This window comes from Enhydra lutris, unplaced genomic scaffold (assembly GCF_002288905.1).
Source record: "Enhydra lutris kenyoni isolate GAN:26980312 unplaced genomic scaffold, ASM228890v2 scaffoldscaffold39, whole genome shotgun sequence".
NCBI lineage: Eukaryota > Metazoa > Chordata > Mammalia > Carnivora > Mustelidae > Enhydra > Enhydra lutris.
This window is the reverse complement of record NW_019154123.1, coordinates 16,625,650-16,643,218: the sequence shown is the minus strand read 5'-3', so window position 1 is coordinate 16,643,218 and position 17,569 is coordinate 16,625,650. Positions and strand designations below refer to the sequence as shown.

The following is a 17,569-nucleotide window of genomic DNA, read 5'->3' as shown; positions in this document are numbered from 1 at the left end:
TCCCCCTCAGATTCATATGTTGGTGTCCCAACTCCCGGGACCTCAAAACCCAGTTGTACATAGAGGTGAATACATTCAAGAGGCGAATACATTCAAATGATGCTCTGGGTGGGGGAGGCACTAATCCAGTTCTACTGGTTCTGAGAAGAGGGAATTTGGGCCCAGATGTACAGAGGGACGACCCTGTGAAGACCCAGGGAGAGGCTGGCTATTGACAAACCAAGAAGAGAGGCCTCAGAAAAAGCCCAAAACCCTGCTGTCTCTTCCATCTCAGACTGCCGGCCTCCAGACCCTGAGGGACTAACGCCCGTTGTTGTTGGAGCTGGCCTGCCTGTGCTGCGCAGTTCTGACAGTTTTTGCAGACATTTTCAGCAGACACAGTCCCATCGTCCTGGGTGACACAGACGTTGTGGAGAGAATCAAGGACACGGTAAGTGAAAGTTCTGGCTGACCCTTGTGTCACACAAAATGAGCTTCATGCCCAAGGCCTGCACTCCATAGTGAGAGTATGGACCATGTCATGTTCATGAGTCTTGTCACAGTACACGGTTTTGTTAGGAGACACTGGTGGGGAACCTACAGAACCCCCAAAGTACCTGTGCCTGCTCTAGGGGGTGGCTGGGACGTAGGCCAAAACCCCAGGAACTTGGGGTTAGTGCATGGCAGGGCTGGCCTTGGGGGTAGATTCCACACCAGGGGTCCCTGGGCTCACTTTTAGTCGCCTGCAGGTGGTCTGAAATAACACCAGAAGCAATTTATTTTTTCTGGAGACTGAGCCAGTAAACTCCCAAGATGCCCCGGGGCTTCACCTCCCTGTCTCATTTATTCCTCTCAACACTGCTGGAGAGAGTTTTCACCTTCGTTATGCAGATACACCGAGGTTCTAAGTTAAGAGTCAGGTCCAGGTTTCCTTGGCAAGTAACTAATAATAAACCCAGGTATGAGATCAGCTTCCTCCTCAGAGTTGGCTGGGAGTAGGCCTGAAGAAGGGCCCTTACCTGCATAGTGGGAAGGAAGGGGAAGAAGGTGTGGCCCAACTGCAGGCTGGGAATGATGCTTGGAAGGGCTCCGGGAAGCAGAGCCAGGAGGAGGGGCTGTGAAGGGGTGCATGGAGGAGGGGTGGCATGCAGGGCCACGGTGCTGGCGGGGGCAGGCAGGTGTGGGCACTCAGAATTCAGGCCTGGTTCTCTTGTACAACTTTGCCCCGAGTGTCTTTCTAACTTCATTTCTCTGTCCATACTGTGGTGTTTATTTAGATGGCTATTCATTAGCTCTTGAAAAATATAAATAAAAATTACAAGTTGTTTTCTGGTGGTGAGTTGGTTTTGTGATGGAGTTTTCTACTCCCTGGGCTCGGCTTTTCATTACCTACTGATAACAGCTGAAGTAACTTCTCATTTCTGCTGAATAATGCATTTGTGGCCGTCAGCTCTATTAGCTCGTTTACAACCAGATAAATGAGTCTTTATGTGCATTTCCCCAGCCAGACGATGATAAACTAGGTTTTATTTCCCTAAATTGAGTCCTCATCTTCAATGGATCTGCATAAACCTTCTGGAGAAACCCTGGGGATCTTGCGTAACATTCTGCTTGGTTCACCCATTCTTTCGATAATTCCCTGTAAAGAGCCACCATGCTTGTCCTCAGCATTTGTGCCAGCTGCCTGGATTAAATTTTAATTTAGTTCTTCTGGAGAGTGTAGCCCACTACGTGGTCTTTCCTATTGCTCCTATACATGCTTATTCCATTTGCTGGATTTTTGCTTTGAGAGAAGGGTGTGGAGATGAATCTTCTCCTCTCCCCCGGGGACATGCCAGTAGCTTCTGTGAGGCTGTGAGGGCTTCACCTGCCCTGGACCTGGTTGGAACACCCCCACTCCCACCCCAGGTCGCTGGCAGAAGTTTGATTTATTATTTCACTTTTTAAAATGTAGGGAAAACATCCCAACACTGCAAAAAGTATACATAGCCCAAAGTACACCTGCTCCTACTCTTGTCTCCAGTCCTCATACCTCGCTACCACACCTTATAGATGTTTCCAGACAGTCTACTCCCGCACATAACAGAGACCCAAATAGTAGCAGAGCATACATGGGGGTTTGCTGTGTGCCTTTTTCCTCAAAAATATATATACTGGTGTTAGTCCCACCTCAGTATATAACAAGTTTCGTTTCTTTTCTTTCTTTCTCTCTTTCTTTCTTTCTTTCTTGCTTTCTTTTTTTTACAGCTGCAGAGGATTCTGCTGTGTTATTTAGCTGTGTTGGACGTTGAGGTTGTTGCTTGTATTTCAGTGTGGTGTGGGATTTTAAGGGAGCTCCCTGCCTGTAACTTCAGGGTTCCTACAGAAAACCTTGAGCCTGGTTCCGTATTCAGCCTTGGCTGCCCAAATATTTTTTGGCCGCCTTTTGTGTACCGTGGCATGGCCTTTCCACAGTGGGTCTTGGAATAGAGAGGTGAGGGGGACAGAGAGAGACCGGGAGGGGGTGGTGGTGCTTGGTGCTTAGTGGTGAGAATGGAAACTCTGGGCATAAATGATACCATAAATGATGCCATCTAGCCCCACATACTCTGGCATGGCTTCTGTTGGCCCCAGATCAGTTCCCTAGCATGAACCTAGCCTCCTTAATATGCTCCTTGAGGAAGGTCAATGCTGCCGAAAGAATTTACTGTTCTATTCCAGCTAACACCTGACAGGAGGCCCCTGACCTCCCTTTTCCTTGAGAGTTATTTTAGGAAATGGAATTGTAAATCCTTTATCTGCTCCTTGGAGATGTAAGTCTCCTACAATCCAGAATCTTTTTCCTCAAGGACCTGGCAACAATCTCTGTGAAATGCACACTTCAAGCGAGATGACTCCCTATCTCCCAGCTCCTGGGATGCTGACTTTGGTGGGCGTCTTCCTCTAATTTGCTCCTGTCATAAAGCTATGTGAAGTGTGTTTCTCCTCTGGATAAGCAACAATTAGCAAACACAGATGGCCTAATCACATACACCACCCCCTCCCTTAACCTCCTTCAGTACATTTCCTTCAGCACACCCAGCATCTAAAAAGCTTTTCTTTTGTCTCTTGTTTCACTGGAGTTGAGCTCAGTCCATACTGAAGTGTCTCTCCCCTACTGCAGTAGTCTGAATAAGATATGTCTTGCTGATTTTAACAAGTGTTCAGTGCAAAATTTCTTTTTGACGGTTGTGAAATCTGCCCCATTCATAGAATGTGCTGCAGATGGTCACACTGGATCCTGACTCCCAACCTTTGTCCATGCTGGTCCCTGGTCTGAAGGGCCATCTTCTGGCAGGTTCTTTGGGTCTCACTTTTAGATTCAATCTCCTGGGGTACCCTCACTGAGGCCCAGCCAATACCCTGCCTCTTCTCTAAACTCCTGTAGCATGGGTGAGGTGAACAACTCACAATTACATATATGTAAGCACAGTTATTTGTGTTACTACTCCCTTAATGTCGGTAGCTTCTCATTTATTCAATTCCACAAACTTAATTGGGCATTGATTATGTATGTAGCAATTTACATACACTATTTCATCCATATACCCATCACATCACCCAGCTCCACTGATTACCAATGCTTGGCCTGTTTTGTTTCACCTATATCCCCTCACATTTCCACTCTGCCTTGGATTATTTTGAACAAATCCCAGGTATTATTATTTCTTCTTCAGATATTTCAGTATGTCTTGTTAAATTATAAAGATGCTTTAAAAAATAACTTCTGGGGCACCTGGGTGGCTCAGTTTGTTAGGTGTCAGAGTCTTGATTTCAGCTTAGGTCATGATCCCAGGGTCCTGGAATCAAGCCTGTGTTGGGCTGGCTCCCTGCTCAGCGGGGAGTCTGCTTCTCCATCTACCCTTCCCCCTGCTTGTGCACTCTCTCTCTCTCTGTCTCCTTCTCAAATAAATAAATAAATAAATAAGTAAATCTTTCAGTGAGAAAAATACAAATCTTTAAAAAAATAAAAAATAACTTACAAAAATCTAAAAATAACATCTAAACATTAATAACAATTCTTCAAATACCCACTTTATCTTTCCTCAGTTGTCTATTTTTTACAGTTTGCTTGAATAGTGGTTCAAATAATTTCCATTTCAGTGGGTTGATTTGTCAGTTTAATCTCTTTTAATTTATAGGCCTCCTCCTCATATCCCTAATTGTCCCTTGCAATGTTCGCTTGTTGAAACAATTGGGTGTTTAGTTTTATAGTTTCCTCAGAGTCTGGGTCTTGCGGATTCCATCTCTCTGGCATCATTTCACATGTTCATCTGACCTCTGTATTTTCTGTAAATTAGTAGTTTTATTTTGAGGTTCAATCACATTCAGTTTTCTTTTTCTTTTTTCTTTTCTGGCAAGACTATGACATAGGTGATGCTGTGTACTCCACCAGGAGGTACATGTCTGCTGAACTCTCTTTTTGTGATATTAGTAGCCATTTGATGATTGTTATTGCCTAGATCCATTATTTTACTGTGGTTGCAAGTGGTGATATTTGAATTCTACTTTAATGATTAATATTAGCTATAAATATAAATAAAATAGTCACATTATTTTTTCTTGGTGTGATATTTCTATAAAAGGAGAATTCCTCTCCTGAGTTCTTTTTTTTTTTTAAATGATGATGAATCCTCAGTTCTTATAGGAAAGGCGGGAAAAATTCCCAATTCCTTCTTATTATTTACCATTTTCAAAATAATGAGTTGGTTCCCCAGCAGACTCCAAGGCAACTAATAAGTGGGATTTTTTTTTTTAATTACACTGAACTCACTGATTTAAACATATTTGATGTGTTTCAATCCATAGCAGTTAATATTCTTTTTTTTTTAAGCAGTTAATATTCTTATTGATATGTAGCCACCTTTGATTAGTGGGAGCTTATTCAAATTGGCTCCTAAGTCTTTTGACACGACTCTAGTAATTCTTTATAGCTTCCTTGGTTTTGGTATGAGATGTTTCAGATTCCTGCTCCTAAAGGAGCAGGAATGTACACTGTACACTGTACAATGTACACTGAGATGTACGCTTCCTGCTCCTAAACCTGGATTCAGCCATTTCTCTAACTAAGCAGCCTCGGTTCTTATAATGAAAGACGGTAGTTAGTGACCAAAATCTGAGGCTAAAAATGCTCATTGCTACTGGGTTGGCAATTGTTTCTAGTTCTTTTCACTGGCTGGAGCGAGGAAGTGGGTATATATTTATTTTAGGATCACATACACCATGATTTGATACTGATAATTCAAATTCAAATTCAGGAGTAGAGAATTATCGCTAAACTTAATCTGCTTTACAAATGTATCTCCTTTTACCAATACTAAAATTCTTGATTCTCAATGACATGAATATAATTACTCTTTGGCTTTATCCCACAGGACACACACATGCACACACCAGTGTTAGAATAATACAAACAATGACACCAACAATATGATTACTGAAAATGACTTAAGATTTTTTTTTCCAGCACTCTTTTGCATCCCACTAGAGATGTACAAATTACTGTGGTTTAAAAGTCACTTCTATAATTCTGTAAAATAATCCCATGGTTCCGAAGTCATCTCCACATAAGATAAACTGAAAGAATTCTAGTGTCTCTTCCTTTCCCCTCTATCCTACTCTCTCCTTCTCCTATAACTGATCATTTAAAATCATTTGTGGTTGGTTTTTCCAGTTACAAGTGAATATGTATGTATATATTCATATATCTTCTTCTCTCTCAGATAAATGATAGAATGAAATACACACTCTCCACCTCACTTTTTAGTTCAACAATATATCCGGGAGATCATCCCTCCATAATACTTATAGAGCCCTCCCTCTTTACTTTTGTGAATGTAGCATTGTTTATTCAGCTAGTCCCCTGTTGCTAGGTATTTGGGTTGTTTCTGGTCTTTTGCCATTATAGATATGATTGAAATAAACAGCCTTGTGCATACTTCTTGTTCGTGCTTTGCCAGTGTGTCATCAGGAGAGATTCCTAGAAGTGGGATTGCTGGATTAAATTACATGCATATATAGTTTAATCTAGATATTGCCAAGTTCTTCTCCATAGACACTGTAACATTTTTTCCCCCATCAGCACTATGGAATTGGTTGTTTCCCGAGCACTTTTCCGACAAAACAGATTGATATACTTCAGGAGTTTTGCCAGTCTGATAAGTGAAAATGGTATCTCAGGTAGGTTTTTGTTTTGTTTTGTTCATATTTCTCTTATGATGAGTGAAGTTGAACATCTTTTTATGTAGGTAAGAGCCATTTTCAGATATTTTTATGTCAATTCCCCATTTATATCTCCAGTCTACTTAACAGTAAGCATGTTTTTGGCTATTATTTTAAGACTGCAAATTCTAAATGTTGTTTATAGAGTAGGGACATTAATTAACCATTTGTATTCAAGAGTTGCAAATACTTCTGTCTAGTTTGTCATTTATCTTTTAGTTTTGCTTATTGTGTAATTTTGTGATGCAAAATTTAAAAATTTTTGATAATCAAATTTACTGATATTTCCTTCATTGCCTTTAGATTTTGAATTATATCAAGGAAAACTTCTTTTGCACCCAGGTTATAAAGGAATTCAGTCACGCATTCTACTTGTATGGTTTTCTTTTTTACACTTAAATCTAGGATACATTTGGAATTAATTTAGGGTACAGTAAAGGATGGATCCAGTTTTATTTTCCTTATGACTATCTAGTTGTCTGAATACCCTTTATTAAAAGTCCTCCATTTCCTCCATTGGTTTCAAATGCTGCATTTATCAATACTAAATTTCTATATGGAGCAGGGTTTATTTTGAATTTTATATGTTGTTCCCCTGGTCTTTCCGTCTTTTATGTGCCAACAAGAAATGCTTTCCAAGTGAGTCTCTCTAGTATGTTGCAATGTCTGGGATAGCTGCCCCTTCCCTCCTTGCTCTCTTCGTTCAGTTATTCTTTTCAGCTATTCTTGCCTTTTTGTTTCTACAAATGAAAATTTATAATAAACCCACCTAGCTTAAAAAAAAACCTATGATATTTTAAAAATTAGGATTGCATTAATTTTGTAAATTAGGGACAACTAATATTTTTCTTGAGTTTATATTCAAGCACATGGTATTTCTTTACATTTGTCTTTTCAGGAGAATTTTATTATTTTTCATATACATTTTGGACATTTCTTGTTAAGTTTACTCAGAAGAATTTTATTTTTTGCTATCATAAAGGAGAAGGTAGCCATTTATATTTATATAAATGTGTGTATATGTGTGTGTGTGTGTATACATATATATCTCACATTTTAAGAGATCTTAGGAGACTGAAGTGTGGCCCCAGTGACAGCACTTATTCTCTCCCCTGTCTTCTGTGGCAGATATACTCTACTGGGCTTCTGCACAGATATACTCTACTTAGCAGAGCAAGACCCTCTTCCCTCTACCCAGGAAATCAGACACACCCTTTTCAGAAAGCAATTTGGTTACCACATGTATTACTCCACCAATACCCTTAGAAGCAGCCTCATGCCTCCTTCCCTTCCCCTGCTCCATCAAAAGGTTCCCTCCAATCTCATATGTCACCCTGCCTGAGAAGAATTCTCCTGAATACACTTTTTTCTCTGTATAGTTACATTTCTAATAATACTTTAGTGTCCCTGTTAGTGGCTAACAAAGTGATTACCTTATTGACCTGCTCTGACCAAAGTGCATGTACAGTATTAAGAAATAGATGGGGTGGTTTATCTTGGGTAAATGTATTCAGGCTGTTGCAGATACTCCAATAGCTCATGGTTCTTTCTCTCTACCCCTTTCAGGCACACCAGGTTGTGAATCATGAACAATGATCCTGTTGCCTTCTTCTTATTCAGGGCCTGTGGGGGATGAGGCTTCAGGGTAGGGAGTGAGCAGTTAGTCTGTCTGTCTTTCTTTCTTTCTTTCTTTCTCTTTCTTTCTTTCTTTTCTCATTCTTCCTTTAAACTTGCTAGGACTACAGGTTCTGTGGGGAGAGAGCTGGCCCTCACCTGGATTGCCTGAGTTTCCAGCAGTTTCCCCAAATAGGCTGATCCCCAGTCCCCAGTGTCTGGGCTCTCTCTCTGGAAGGGACAGAAAGAGGAACTGTGAACAGCAGGAAAGATATTCAAATCAGGTCCATTTTAAATTCTAATTCTCCTGCCTTTTAATAATTTTGATTTCCCTTTCCTCCAGCTAACAATCTCTGCTGTCTGAAGTTGTAAGTTGCTGTTTTCTCCCATGGAGACCAATAATTGCAGTGGAACTGAACCTCCACATTCCCCTTTCCTCCCAGGCAGCATCTCTCTGGCCAAGGCCTTGGCTTACTCGTTGTGCTTTGAGACTCCACATCTCTGACTGCACCTTCTCTGTCCCACTCTCCTTTTATCTGCAGCTCCAAGGCAGGAAGGCTGCCTAATTCCAAGCTTGTGTTTGGTCTATTTGAAGATGAAAGGGTCTGACGTTGTCGATGGAGTTTACTGTGAGCATCATTCACTTGGCAAGAAAGGTCAGGAGCATTCAGCAAAGCAGGAGAGGGAAAGAACCACTTTCTGCCCAAGCAATGGGCAGGGGCTGTGCCCTCCTTGGTCTCCATGGCTATCACCTGGGAATTTTCCTGTCTGTTTTTACTGCTTAGCAGAAGTGTCTGAGAGTTTCTAACACAACTGAGAATTGGGGAGTGAGAGGTTTGGAAGTGAAAAGGAAATTCATATACACTACCCCTGGCCAGGATTGGCTACATGATTTGTGGGTCCCAGTGCAAAAGGAAAATATGGGGCTCCTTGTTCAAAAGGCAGGGGGAAAGTGCTTTGAAAGGTGGTAAAATTAACTAACTAAATAAATGTGATAAAATATGAAGCTTTATGGTTTTTCTCTTGATTTGTCATGGTAATTTTTGCTATTTAATCTTGCATATCCTCAGACACAGATACTCAAGGGGACAAATGCAAACTCTCCTAGGCCTCCCAGTGATACTGCCTTGCCATTTGGGACACTATGTGGCCCACCAATGGCTGGGTGACCCTTCCTGCCTGCGATGGCATTTATGTGCCTTGTCCTGGTGAGTTGGGGAGAAAGGAGGAGAGAAACCAGGCATCTCCCTTTCCCACAGACTGGCCACTCCAACTCATGGAGGACAGATAATCCCCAGCACATTGAACCCTAGTGCCACTCTGGAGGTAGCTGGATCAAGGGTGGACAAAAGGTTTGTCCTTCCCCTATAGTCGCCTGACAAGTACACTGTGGTGTTGCCAGCCCACATCCATGCCCCACTCCAAGAAGCAAACCTGACCCTCCCTGGGTCTGTGACCAAGACCTTGCTGGAGGTGGGTGTAGGTGGATAGAGGTGAAGAGGGGCTTGGGGTTCCTGGGGTCGTGGTATTGGGCAGCTTAGAGCTTTGGATTTCTGGAGCCCAGAAACTCTTAGCATGGCACAGCTGCCTCTGAAGCCCTGGAGAGGGAAAGGCAGCACTTTCTGAAATAAATGAATTGCTGGTGGTCTTTTCTCTAGGTCTAGGTTAGAGGCCCTGGTGGAGGTGGGCCCCTCCTGGAGTTCTATGGGAACTGGCTGGTTGGTGGGCCCAGGGCTCCATGACAAAGCACCCTGGAAGCCAGTGGGGACCCCATGCCCCAGCGGGAAAGTCTTTGTTTCTGAGTAGCCAGAAGTTGGGGTTGCTGTTTGGGGGCAGATGGGACTTAGGAGGGAGCTGTCATCTTGTGGCAATTGGGTTAGGAGTGGAGAGAGGAAGAAAGGATCCAGCCAAGGCCCTGAAGGGGGGCTGTGGCCTTCAGAGGCAAGTCCCTTGGCCAGAGACCTGGTGCCTAGAGGACTGAAACTGACTCAGGATACCCTGCTGCATGTGCACAGTACTTCACAGTTCCTAATCTGCCCTCCCACCAGAGAGAGAGAGTGAGCACATGACAGCAGGGGTGGGGGTAAAGGGAGAAGGAGAGGGAGAATCTTAAATAGGTTCCACACCCTGCATGGAATCCAACTCGGAGCTTGATCTCATGACCCTGAGATCATGACTTGAGCTGAAATCAAGGCAGATGCTTAACTGACTGAGCCACCCAGGCACCTTTCTCTAATGTTCCTTTTCACATCTTATTTCATTTCATGCTTACAATGACTCTGGGAGGTGCTCATCCACCCATTATATAGATGGGGAAAGGGAGTCATAGAGCAGAGGACTGGCTGGTCCAAGTAAGTGGCAGAACCAGGATTTGAAGCAGGACCCTGTTCATTTTGAGTATCAGTCGTGTACATGGCTTAAGGTATCTGCAATGCCATGAATGAAGAAAGTCTTTCTGAGCTGTTAACCACTCATTTTACTGGGTACACTATATTCTGTTAACCCCCTTAACAGTTCTGCTCAGTAGATAACGTGATCTCCACATGGCAGATGAGAAGAAAAGTTGACAGAACTGACCTAAAGTCACCCAGCTAGTAAGTGGCAAATCCAACATTCAAATGTAAGCTCACCCAACTCCCAGATGAATTTCCAGTTTATGCTCTATGTACTCTTCTGTTTGGGAGACCTGGTCCTTCCTAAGTGGGCCTAGAGTGGGAAGGCCTGGACAGACACGTGACCAGAAGACAGCATGGTAACTACCACCAGGGATGTGTGTCTAGGCTGTCATGAGATCACAGAAGGAACAGGGGAAGCGTTGCAGAGGAGCAGGCTGAGGACGTGTGCAGGGGCTCCCAGGTAGATGGTGGGCCTAGGACTTAGAGGTGGCTTCACTACTTAGAAGTGGCCTGTAGACTGAGCCCGGAGTCATGGGTTGTGTCCTGCCAGCGATGAGGATCCCAGAAAGGTGCTGGGCAGGGACATCATATAATCAGATCCCACATGTCCAAAAGATCACACTGCTGACTGGGTGGTGAATACCAGGAAGGAGAACAGGTATCAGCAAAGCCACCTTAAAGCTTTATGTTAAAGTCAGGAGGGGTGGACAGTGTAGGTCAGCTTTGTTAACTATAGCAAAGGAAAATTAATGTGCATTTCTCAAATATGTACAACTTTCTTTGGTTCTTTTTGGTGGAACAGAGCTTAATATGGCTGGAAGGTGAGGCTCTGTGATACAGAAATAACTCCGTTTTATGGGTCTAACTGTATCTTCAGGTCCATGTTTTTAAACAAAAGAAGAAAAAGAGAACTTCGGGTTCATATGAAGGATCTCATTTATGGTCAGTGAAGAGGAAAATGACCCTTGTCTGGGATTGTGACCATCAGTGGAAGGCCTGCATGTCTCTGTGTCCAGCCTTGGCTCTGGCAGCAGGGGGCTGTGCTGTTGTCATGGTGCAGTTTTTGAATCTTTAGTCTATCTGCAGGCAGGAACCATGCAACTCAGATATCTATGGATTTGCTAGAGTAGCTGTGGCATTATACTAATTTTACAGATAAGGATACTGAGGGTTAGAGAAGTTGGGCAAATTGCCCCTGGAGCTAGCTAGCTGAAGCCCAACCATGTCAATATCTGTTGATATGAACTAAGTTTTGTGCCGATACTTTTTGACCTAGAAGTTGGGGTGCCTGGCTTCTTGTGAAAAGTCTATGTGGCATTTGAATGCAAGAAATTGTCCTGCAGATGCTGAAAAGTTAGAATATCTAGGGATGGTCTGCTGGTTTATGGGACATTAATATTTGGAACCAGCACTGCTGGGGAAAATCCAGGAGGGATGGCTGTCTTAGATTTGACAGCTTTAAGTCCCAAGCTGCTCTAAAAACGGCTCTCCCTCCCAGCCCAGATGGATGGAAGCAGAGCAACGGCTCCAGAGGAGAGCCAAGAGGACAGTGTTGTACATCACATGCCCTGAGCTGACGGCCGGGCACTGACTTACGATGAAGAGAAGCATTCCAGGATGAAATGGGAGGCAGGAGGGGGAATGGGGAGCCTCTGAGCGTGCCTGTCCTGCATCAGCCAGCCATACACAAATGGAAGTTTGTGACCTCTGCTTGGGGAATGCATGCTGGGCCCTAGGGGGTCCAAGGGGTCCAAGCTGGCAGTTCCTGGTGGAGTTGGAGGCTGGTATAGCTCAGAGGGATCCCAAGGCTGGCATTTGTCACATGGAGGTGGGGGAGGGAAGGGAGAGAAGTCAGCCACCAGCAGGGTGGGTTGCTGGCTGTGCGATGCTGGCTGGAGTCTCAGTGGGGGAAGCTGCAGGCCAGATATGACAGATGAGCTCAGCGCTCTGCAGAAATCACCCTGGAGAACACATCCTGACCAAGCAAGGGAGAAAGATGCAACCTCTGTGTCCTACCCTGTCCAATAAGACGGCACAGGCCCTATGTGGCTAATGAAATAAAATAAAATAAAATAAAAATAAAAATTCAATTCCTCAGTCTTATTAGCCATGTTTCACATGCTTAATAGTCATATGCTGCTATTGGTTACCAGACAGGATGGTGTGGAAATAGGACATTTCAATCACTGCAGAAAGTTCTATTTCAGTGTAAACAGTCTTACTAATATTTTTAAATATTGATCATCTGTTGAAATCACATTTAAAATATACTGAGTTAAATAAAATACACAAATATGAACTTCACCTGTTTCTTTTTACCTTTTTTACTGTGGGTAATAGAAACTTGTCAACTACCAATGTGGCTCATATTTCTATGGGACAGTACTGCAGCAGATGGATATAGGAACACACTTCCATTTATCCTTGTTTTTGATGTCACAACCATTCGATGGTGTTCTATTGACGATGGCTATAAAAAACTTTTCTTAGCACAAATGTTACGGAGCCAGCCCAGGGTAATGGGGCAAATGCAAGCTTTGGAACTGAAACAATTCAGGCTCAATGCTCAGCTTCCCTACAGGTTGCATGCTCTTGGGCAAATTACATAATCCCTTTATGCCTCTGTTTTCTCCACTAAAAAAATGCAATCAGTGAATGAGTCTGTGCATAGTGTTGCTTTGAACATAGGAGACAGCGCATGTACAGGGATTATTGTGGGCCTGACCCCTAGTCTACCTCAGTAAAAGTAGCTGTTGTTATTGTTTTCATTGTCATTAGTATTTTTTAGCAAGAAAGGATCAAAGTTATGGTCAGTTTCTCTGGTCTCAGACCATCCACTCTCCTGCCCCTGCCTCAGCATTCTTGCTCTCTGATAATGACTCCTAGTACAGCTGTCAGCATCCTCTCCTGGGCCTATGCAAAGCCCTTGGGCATGGCCAGGCACTCACCTGATGGCAGCTGCTGGCCCAAGAGGCCCTGAGGGCTCCCCAGCTTTCTGAGCGTGTGGCCTTGCTCTCCAGGTGCATCCGCAGTTGTGCCTCCAGCTCCTGGCTGACGCTCTCCAAGGCATGAACCTTGGCCATGTATTCCACCAGGCAACCCCCCAGGTCTTCAACGGTACTGAGGTTCCTCTCCAGACCTGGAGCTGGTGCTGTGGCCAGACCTGAGCTTCGCAGGCCCTGCAGAAAAACACTGCTGATGCCCAGGGCCCGGCGTGTCACTCGAGTGCCCAGGCCACTTGTGTACCCACTGGGCGCCATCCCTACATAGACTCTGGGTGCTCGGATGAGACCACCCATGGCATTGGTCCTGGAGGCTGGGGGGCTATCCAGGGAGGATGATGACCATGTTCCCCCGAAGGATGCCCTATGCCTCTGGAGGGGCATGCTGGAGCTGGCCCCGGTGGGCATGTCCACTACCACCTGCCTTGTGCTCATCTCCCCTTCTGCCTCTGCTCTGCCTAGTGGGTTTGTAGAGCCTAGTGGCTTTTGATTTTCAGCCCCAGTGTCCCTGTGGCCCGGTCGTGGGCCTCTCTGGAAGCTTCTCTAGCCCCAGGGCTGCTTTGTCTGCTGTTTTCCATGAGCTTCCACCATTCACCCAGCTGAAAGAGAAACAGTCCCTGGCCAGGGCTGCGTGTAGAAAGGCACTCATGCATTCTCTGCAAGGTCATGTGTCTGACCTCCCAGATTTTTCCACTGGTAGTGGGGGAGGCTGGATCAGTGCAGGCTGTAGAGGGGGCTCATCTGGTCTGTGTACTTCACTACTTAAGAGAGGGCAAAGCAGCCCCATTTCACAGATGAATGAACTGAGGTTCAGAGATCTCAAATCACAAGTGTAGGGAGTCGCTGACCCAGAACTGAATCCAGGTGCTCCAGGGCCGATCTCAGAGCTTTCTACATCTTTGTGTGTGCTGTGTATGTGAATGTGTGAATAAGCATGCGTGTCTACACCGATAATAGATGGTGGAAATGGATGTGAATCACCCATGGTGGGAGGCAGTCCCATGAACTCAAGAGAAACAAATGAAGCCTCTTGCCTCTCTTATCCTCCCTCAGTCTTGGCAACAGCTTCAGGTCCTCATGTGGCATTTTTCTTACCTCGAACACTGCTGTTATCAGCTGCTTGACCTTGGCCATGTTGCTCCACTTCTCTGGACCTGACTTCCATGCACTGGCCTGAGCTTTCTCTAATGCACTAGACAAGGGATCCTGGGCAAATTCGGGTCCCACACGTTTTGGGCACCTATTATGCTGTAGCTGTTCTGTACACTTCTGTTTCTCCATTTGCCAGAAAACTAATAAATAAGAACAAAGAGAAGGTTTTCCAGTAAGCTCTTTAAGGGTGCTTTGAGTTAGGATTTAATGACACACCCTGGGTTTTAACTCCTACTGTAAGCATCTACTAAGGCATGTTGAATTCACATCTTGAATGCTTGTCTGGGTCTAGAAAAGATCTTCTGAGATCACAAAATGGACCTAAACCCCACTGCACTTAAGTTTTATCCCAGAGAAACCAAGTAGCCAAAACCCAGAGCTGGATATTTCTCCCAAATTCTGCAACATGGGGACATACCTCAAGTGAAAGAAGGGGAAGGGAGCCAACTTCTGGTATGTATTGAATCTATCCTAGTGTTGTATGTGGCTTCCATACTTTATTTCACTGAATTCTCAATTCAACCTTAGGAGGTAGATAGAGGGTTGACATGTGCTACTATTTGAGTTGTGCACTGCACAACTTCAGCAATACCATCACATGTCAAAATATGGTTTATTAATTCCTTATGTGATGAGGATGCTGAAAGCTCCAATGACTTGTCCAAGGTCTCCTGCTCAGAAAGCAGCAGAGCTGGGATGGGAAGGCCTCTTCTGACTCCTAGTCAGAAGAGTCACTCCTAGTGACTTATCTAGGACCCCCTCGGTCTCGGAACACCTAGAGAACTAGGGTAGCATCCAAAATCACATGAGCAGAGTTTAAAACTACTGTTACATACTGGAATATTCTATGTGCTCTTCCTTGCTGATAAAGACACCACAACTCCTTTTTCCCCTTCTACTTTATCTGTTTGAGATAACACAGAAGATACTTTATAAATATCAATGTTGGTTGTATGATTAACAGTTTAAGGAACCAACTTGATCAAGTAAAAGCTGGTAGTGTCCCTTATTTCTTTAGATGTCCACCTCTGGTACACCCTGTAGGGCCTACAGCACCCACCAGACTGTTATAATAACATCCTCCTAACACTGGGTCTCGAGGAACTGTAGGAATTCAGGGTATGTCATCGAAGGCTAAATGAAGGGTTCAGGATACTGATTAAGTTGTTTGCACAGGTGTCATGTTTACGAACTGTTATTTTCTACAGAATGATAACTTCCAGTGCCCAGGTTAACCCCAGCTTTCTCTTACCCAAAGATATGTACAGCAAAACCCCCAGCCCCAGGGAAGGAAGAGGAGAGAGAAGGGATGTACCTTACTTGACACCAATGTTTCCAAAGACCTAGAGAGAGATGATTCTCTTTTGAAGAAATCACAAACATGTTCTAAAGGATTTGTATAATTAAATGACAAATTGCTAATCCTATTAGCTCATTACACTCATAAAACCCAACTTATTGTTAAAATAGATTAAAAAATACAGATGAATATTAAACAGTGTCAGTACTTAAGGAAGACTTAAAAATTATTTTAAAATGAAAAGAATGCAAAATGTATTAGCAACTTAATCCTCTGGCTAATAAAATAAGTTTATTTATATATACATGGTAGTTGAATTCTGTGGATAAGGAAAAATAAGTCATACATCCACATATATGTATATATAACATATGTATCTTTGATTACATATATTATATATAGTTTTACTTTACAAACAGATTTCTTTATATACACACACACATTGCTATAGTAAATGCAATAGCTGACAGAAATATAAGGTTAAAAGATCAGACAGCAGCACGCTGGTAAATGAATCTCAGAGCAACATTTAACCTGCTTCCTTGTGGGTTGAAGAATCTTTAAAGAGAGACAACCACCAAACTCATGTTAACTAGATCCATACAACATTGAGAACACACATTTTTGAAGGCCATCTTTTTTTTTTTTTTAAAGGAAACACATGAAGAAAGGAAAGTTATGATAAAAAGACCACAGTAACAACACGAACATATGAATCAACATTCAAGTCAATTCCCAATCTGACTATAAGAACATCTATATTCAAAATATACTATCAAACTAATTTTCTTTTAGAGAAAGAGTCAAAGCAGTTCTCTCCTCTCCCCACCATCTACTAGGAAAAAAAGTAAGAAGCAGCCATCTGTGGAAGCCCCTGGTACATCTCTGTGGGTCTGACCCCTCCTGAGTGTGGGCGGGGGAGGTGGCTGGCCCACCACCAGTGAAGACAGCCATGCAGGGGAGACTAGGAAATGAGCACTGGGTGGGAAATGACCATCTGCGGACCTACAAGCAGGTCTGCAGTGCTAAGGAGGGAAAAAATGATGTCTTCTCCCAAGCAATCCACTTCGGCAATCTTGTTTTTGTAAGATCGCAGGAGGGTTTAGAAAATTACAGCTCCACGCTTCAAGGCCTCTTACATAAGCATGTTCCTCAGGGGCACAGTGAGATGCCTTTTGAGAAAACAAAGCTGAATCCCAATAAACATTTGATCCTTGAGGAAGGGTAAGCATTCCCAAGCTCCAGGCTTAGGATCCACATCTAAACCATCTCCAGAGAAAGGCACAAGTTTGAAAGCAGATGTGGGTGTTGGAGAGGAAGCAGGAATGTGCTTGGGGTGGGGGGGCTTTTTTGTCCACCAGTGCAAGGCAGTCCTGTTGTTTAGCATAGTGGAAGCTCCCTGTTGTGTGACGTTAGGGGGATGTGGCCTTGGGATGCTGGATGTCCTCTACAGACTCCTGAGCGCTGCATGCTCCTGCCTGCTGTCCTGAACTCAGACGAAATTAGCCTTGACAGCCAATGGTGTCACTGTGCGAGTGCAGAATACTCATTCACCGGGGGTGATGAGATGTTCGCTTTACCTGCTCTGTGTGAGAGTCTGCTGCTTCTCCCTAGGTGGCCCAGTTGCCTTCACTGGTGTGCATAAGGAGGGGGAGGAAATGGGGTTCCACTGAATCAAGAAAAACCGGAGCTTTAAGAAGCACTCAAAGGGCCGTGCTTGTGACCATTTTAACATTTCACTTCTACAGGTCTTTCTCTTCCCTCACCTGTCTGGGGCTGCTGGGACCCCCAAATGCTCAAGGACAGTTATTAAGAGAAGCAATCAATGCAACTGCTTTGCTTAGAAATACGTTTATTTTATAAAGCCACAGATCAATCTGTAAAGT

The 17,569-nt window shown here is 43.9% G+C and overlaps 1 protein-coding gene across 1 annotated transcript in view; it reads right to left on the bottom strand.

The window, feature by feature from the left end:
• Positions 1-13,690, bottom strand: part of LOC111155144 (beaded filament structural protein 2) — a 58,964-nt gene extending 45,274 nt beyond the window's left edge. The window contains exon 1 of the mRNA XM_022515218.1: positions 13,178-13,690. Within this exon, the coding sequence (XP_022370926.1) occupies positions 13,178-13,666 (489 nt within the window). The 5' untranslated portion in view covers positions 13,667-13,690. The remainder of the gene's footprint in view (positions 1-13,177) is intronic.
• Positions 13,691-17,569: the final 3,879 nt, after the last annotated feature.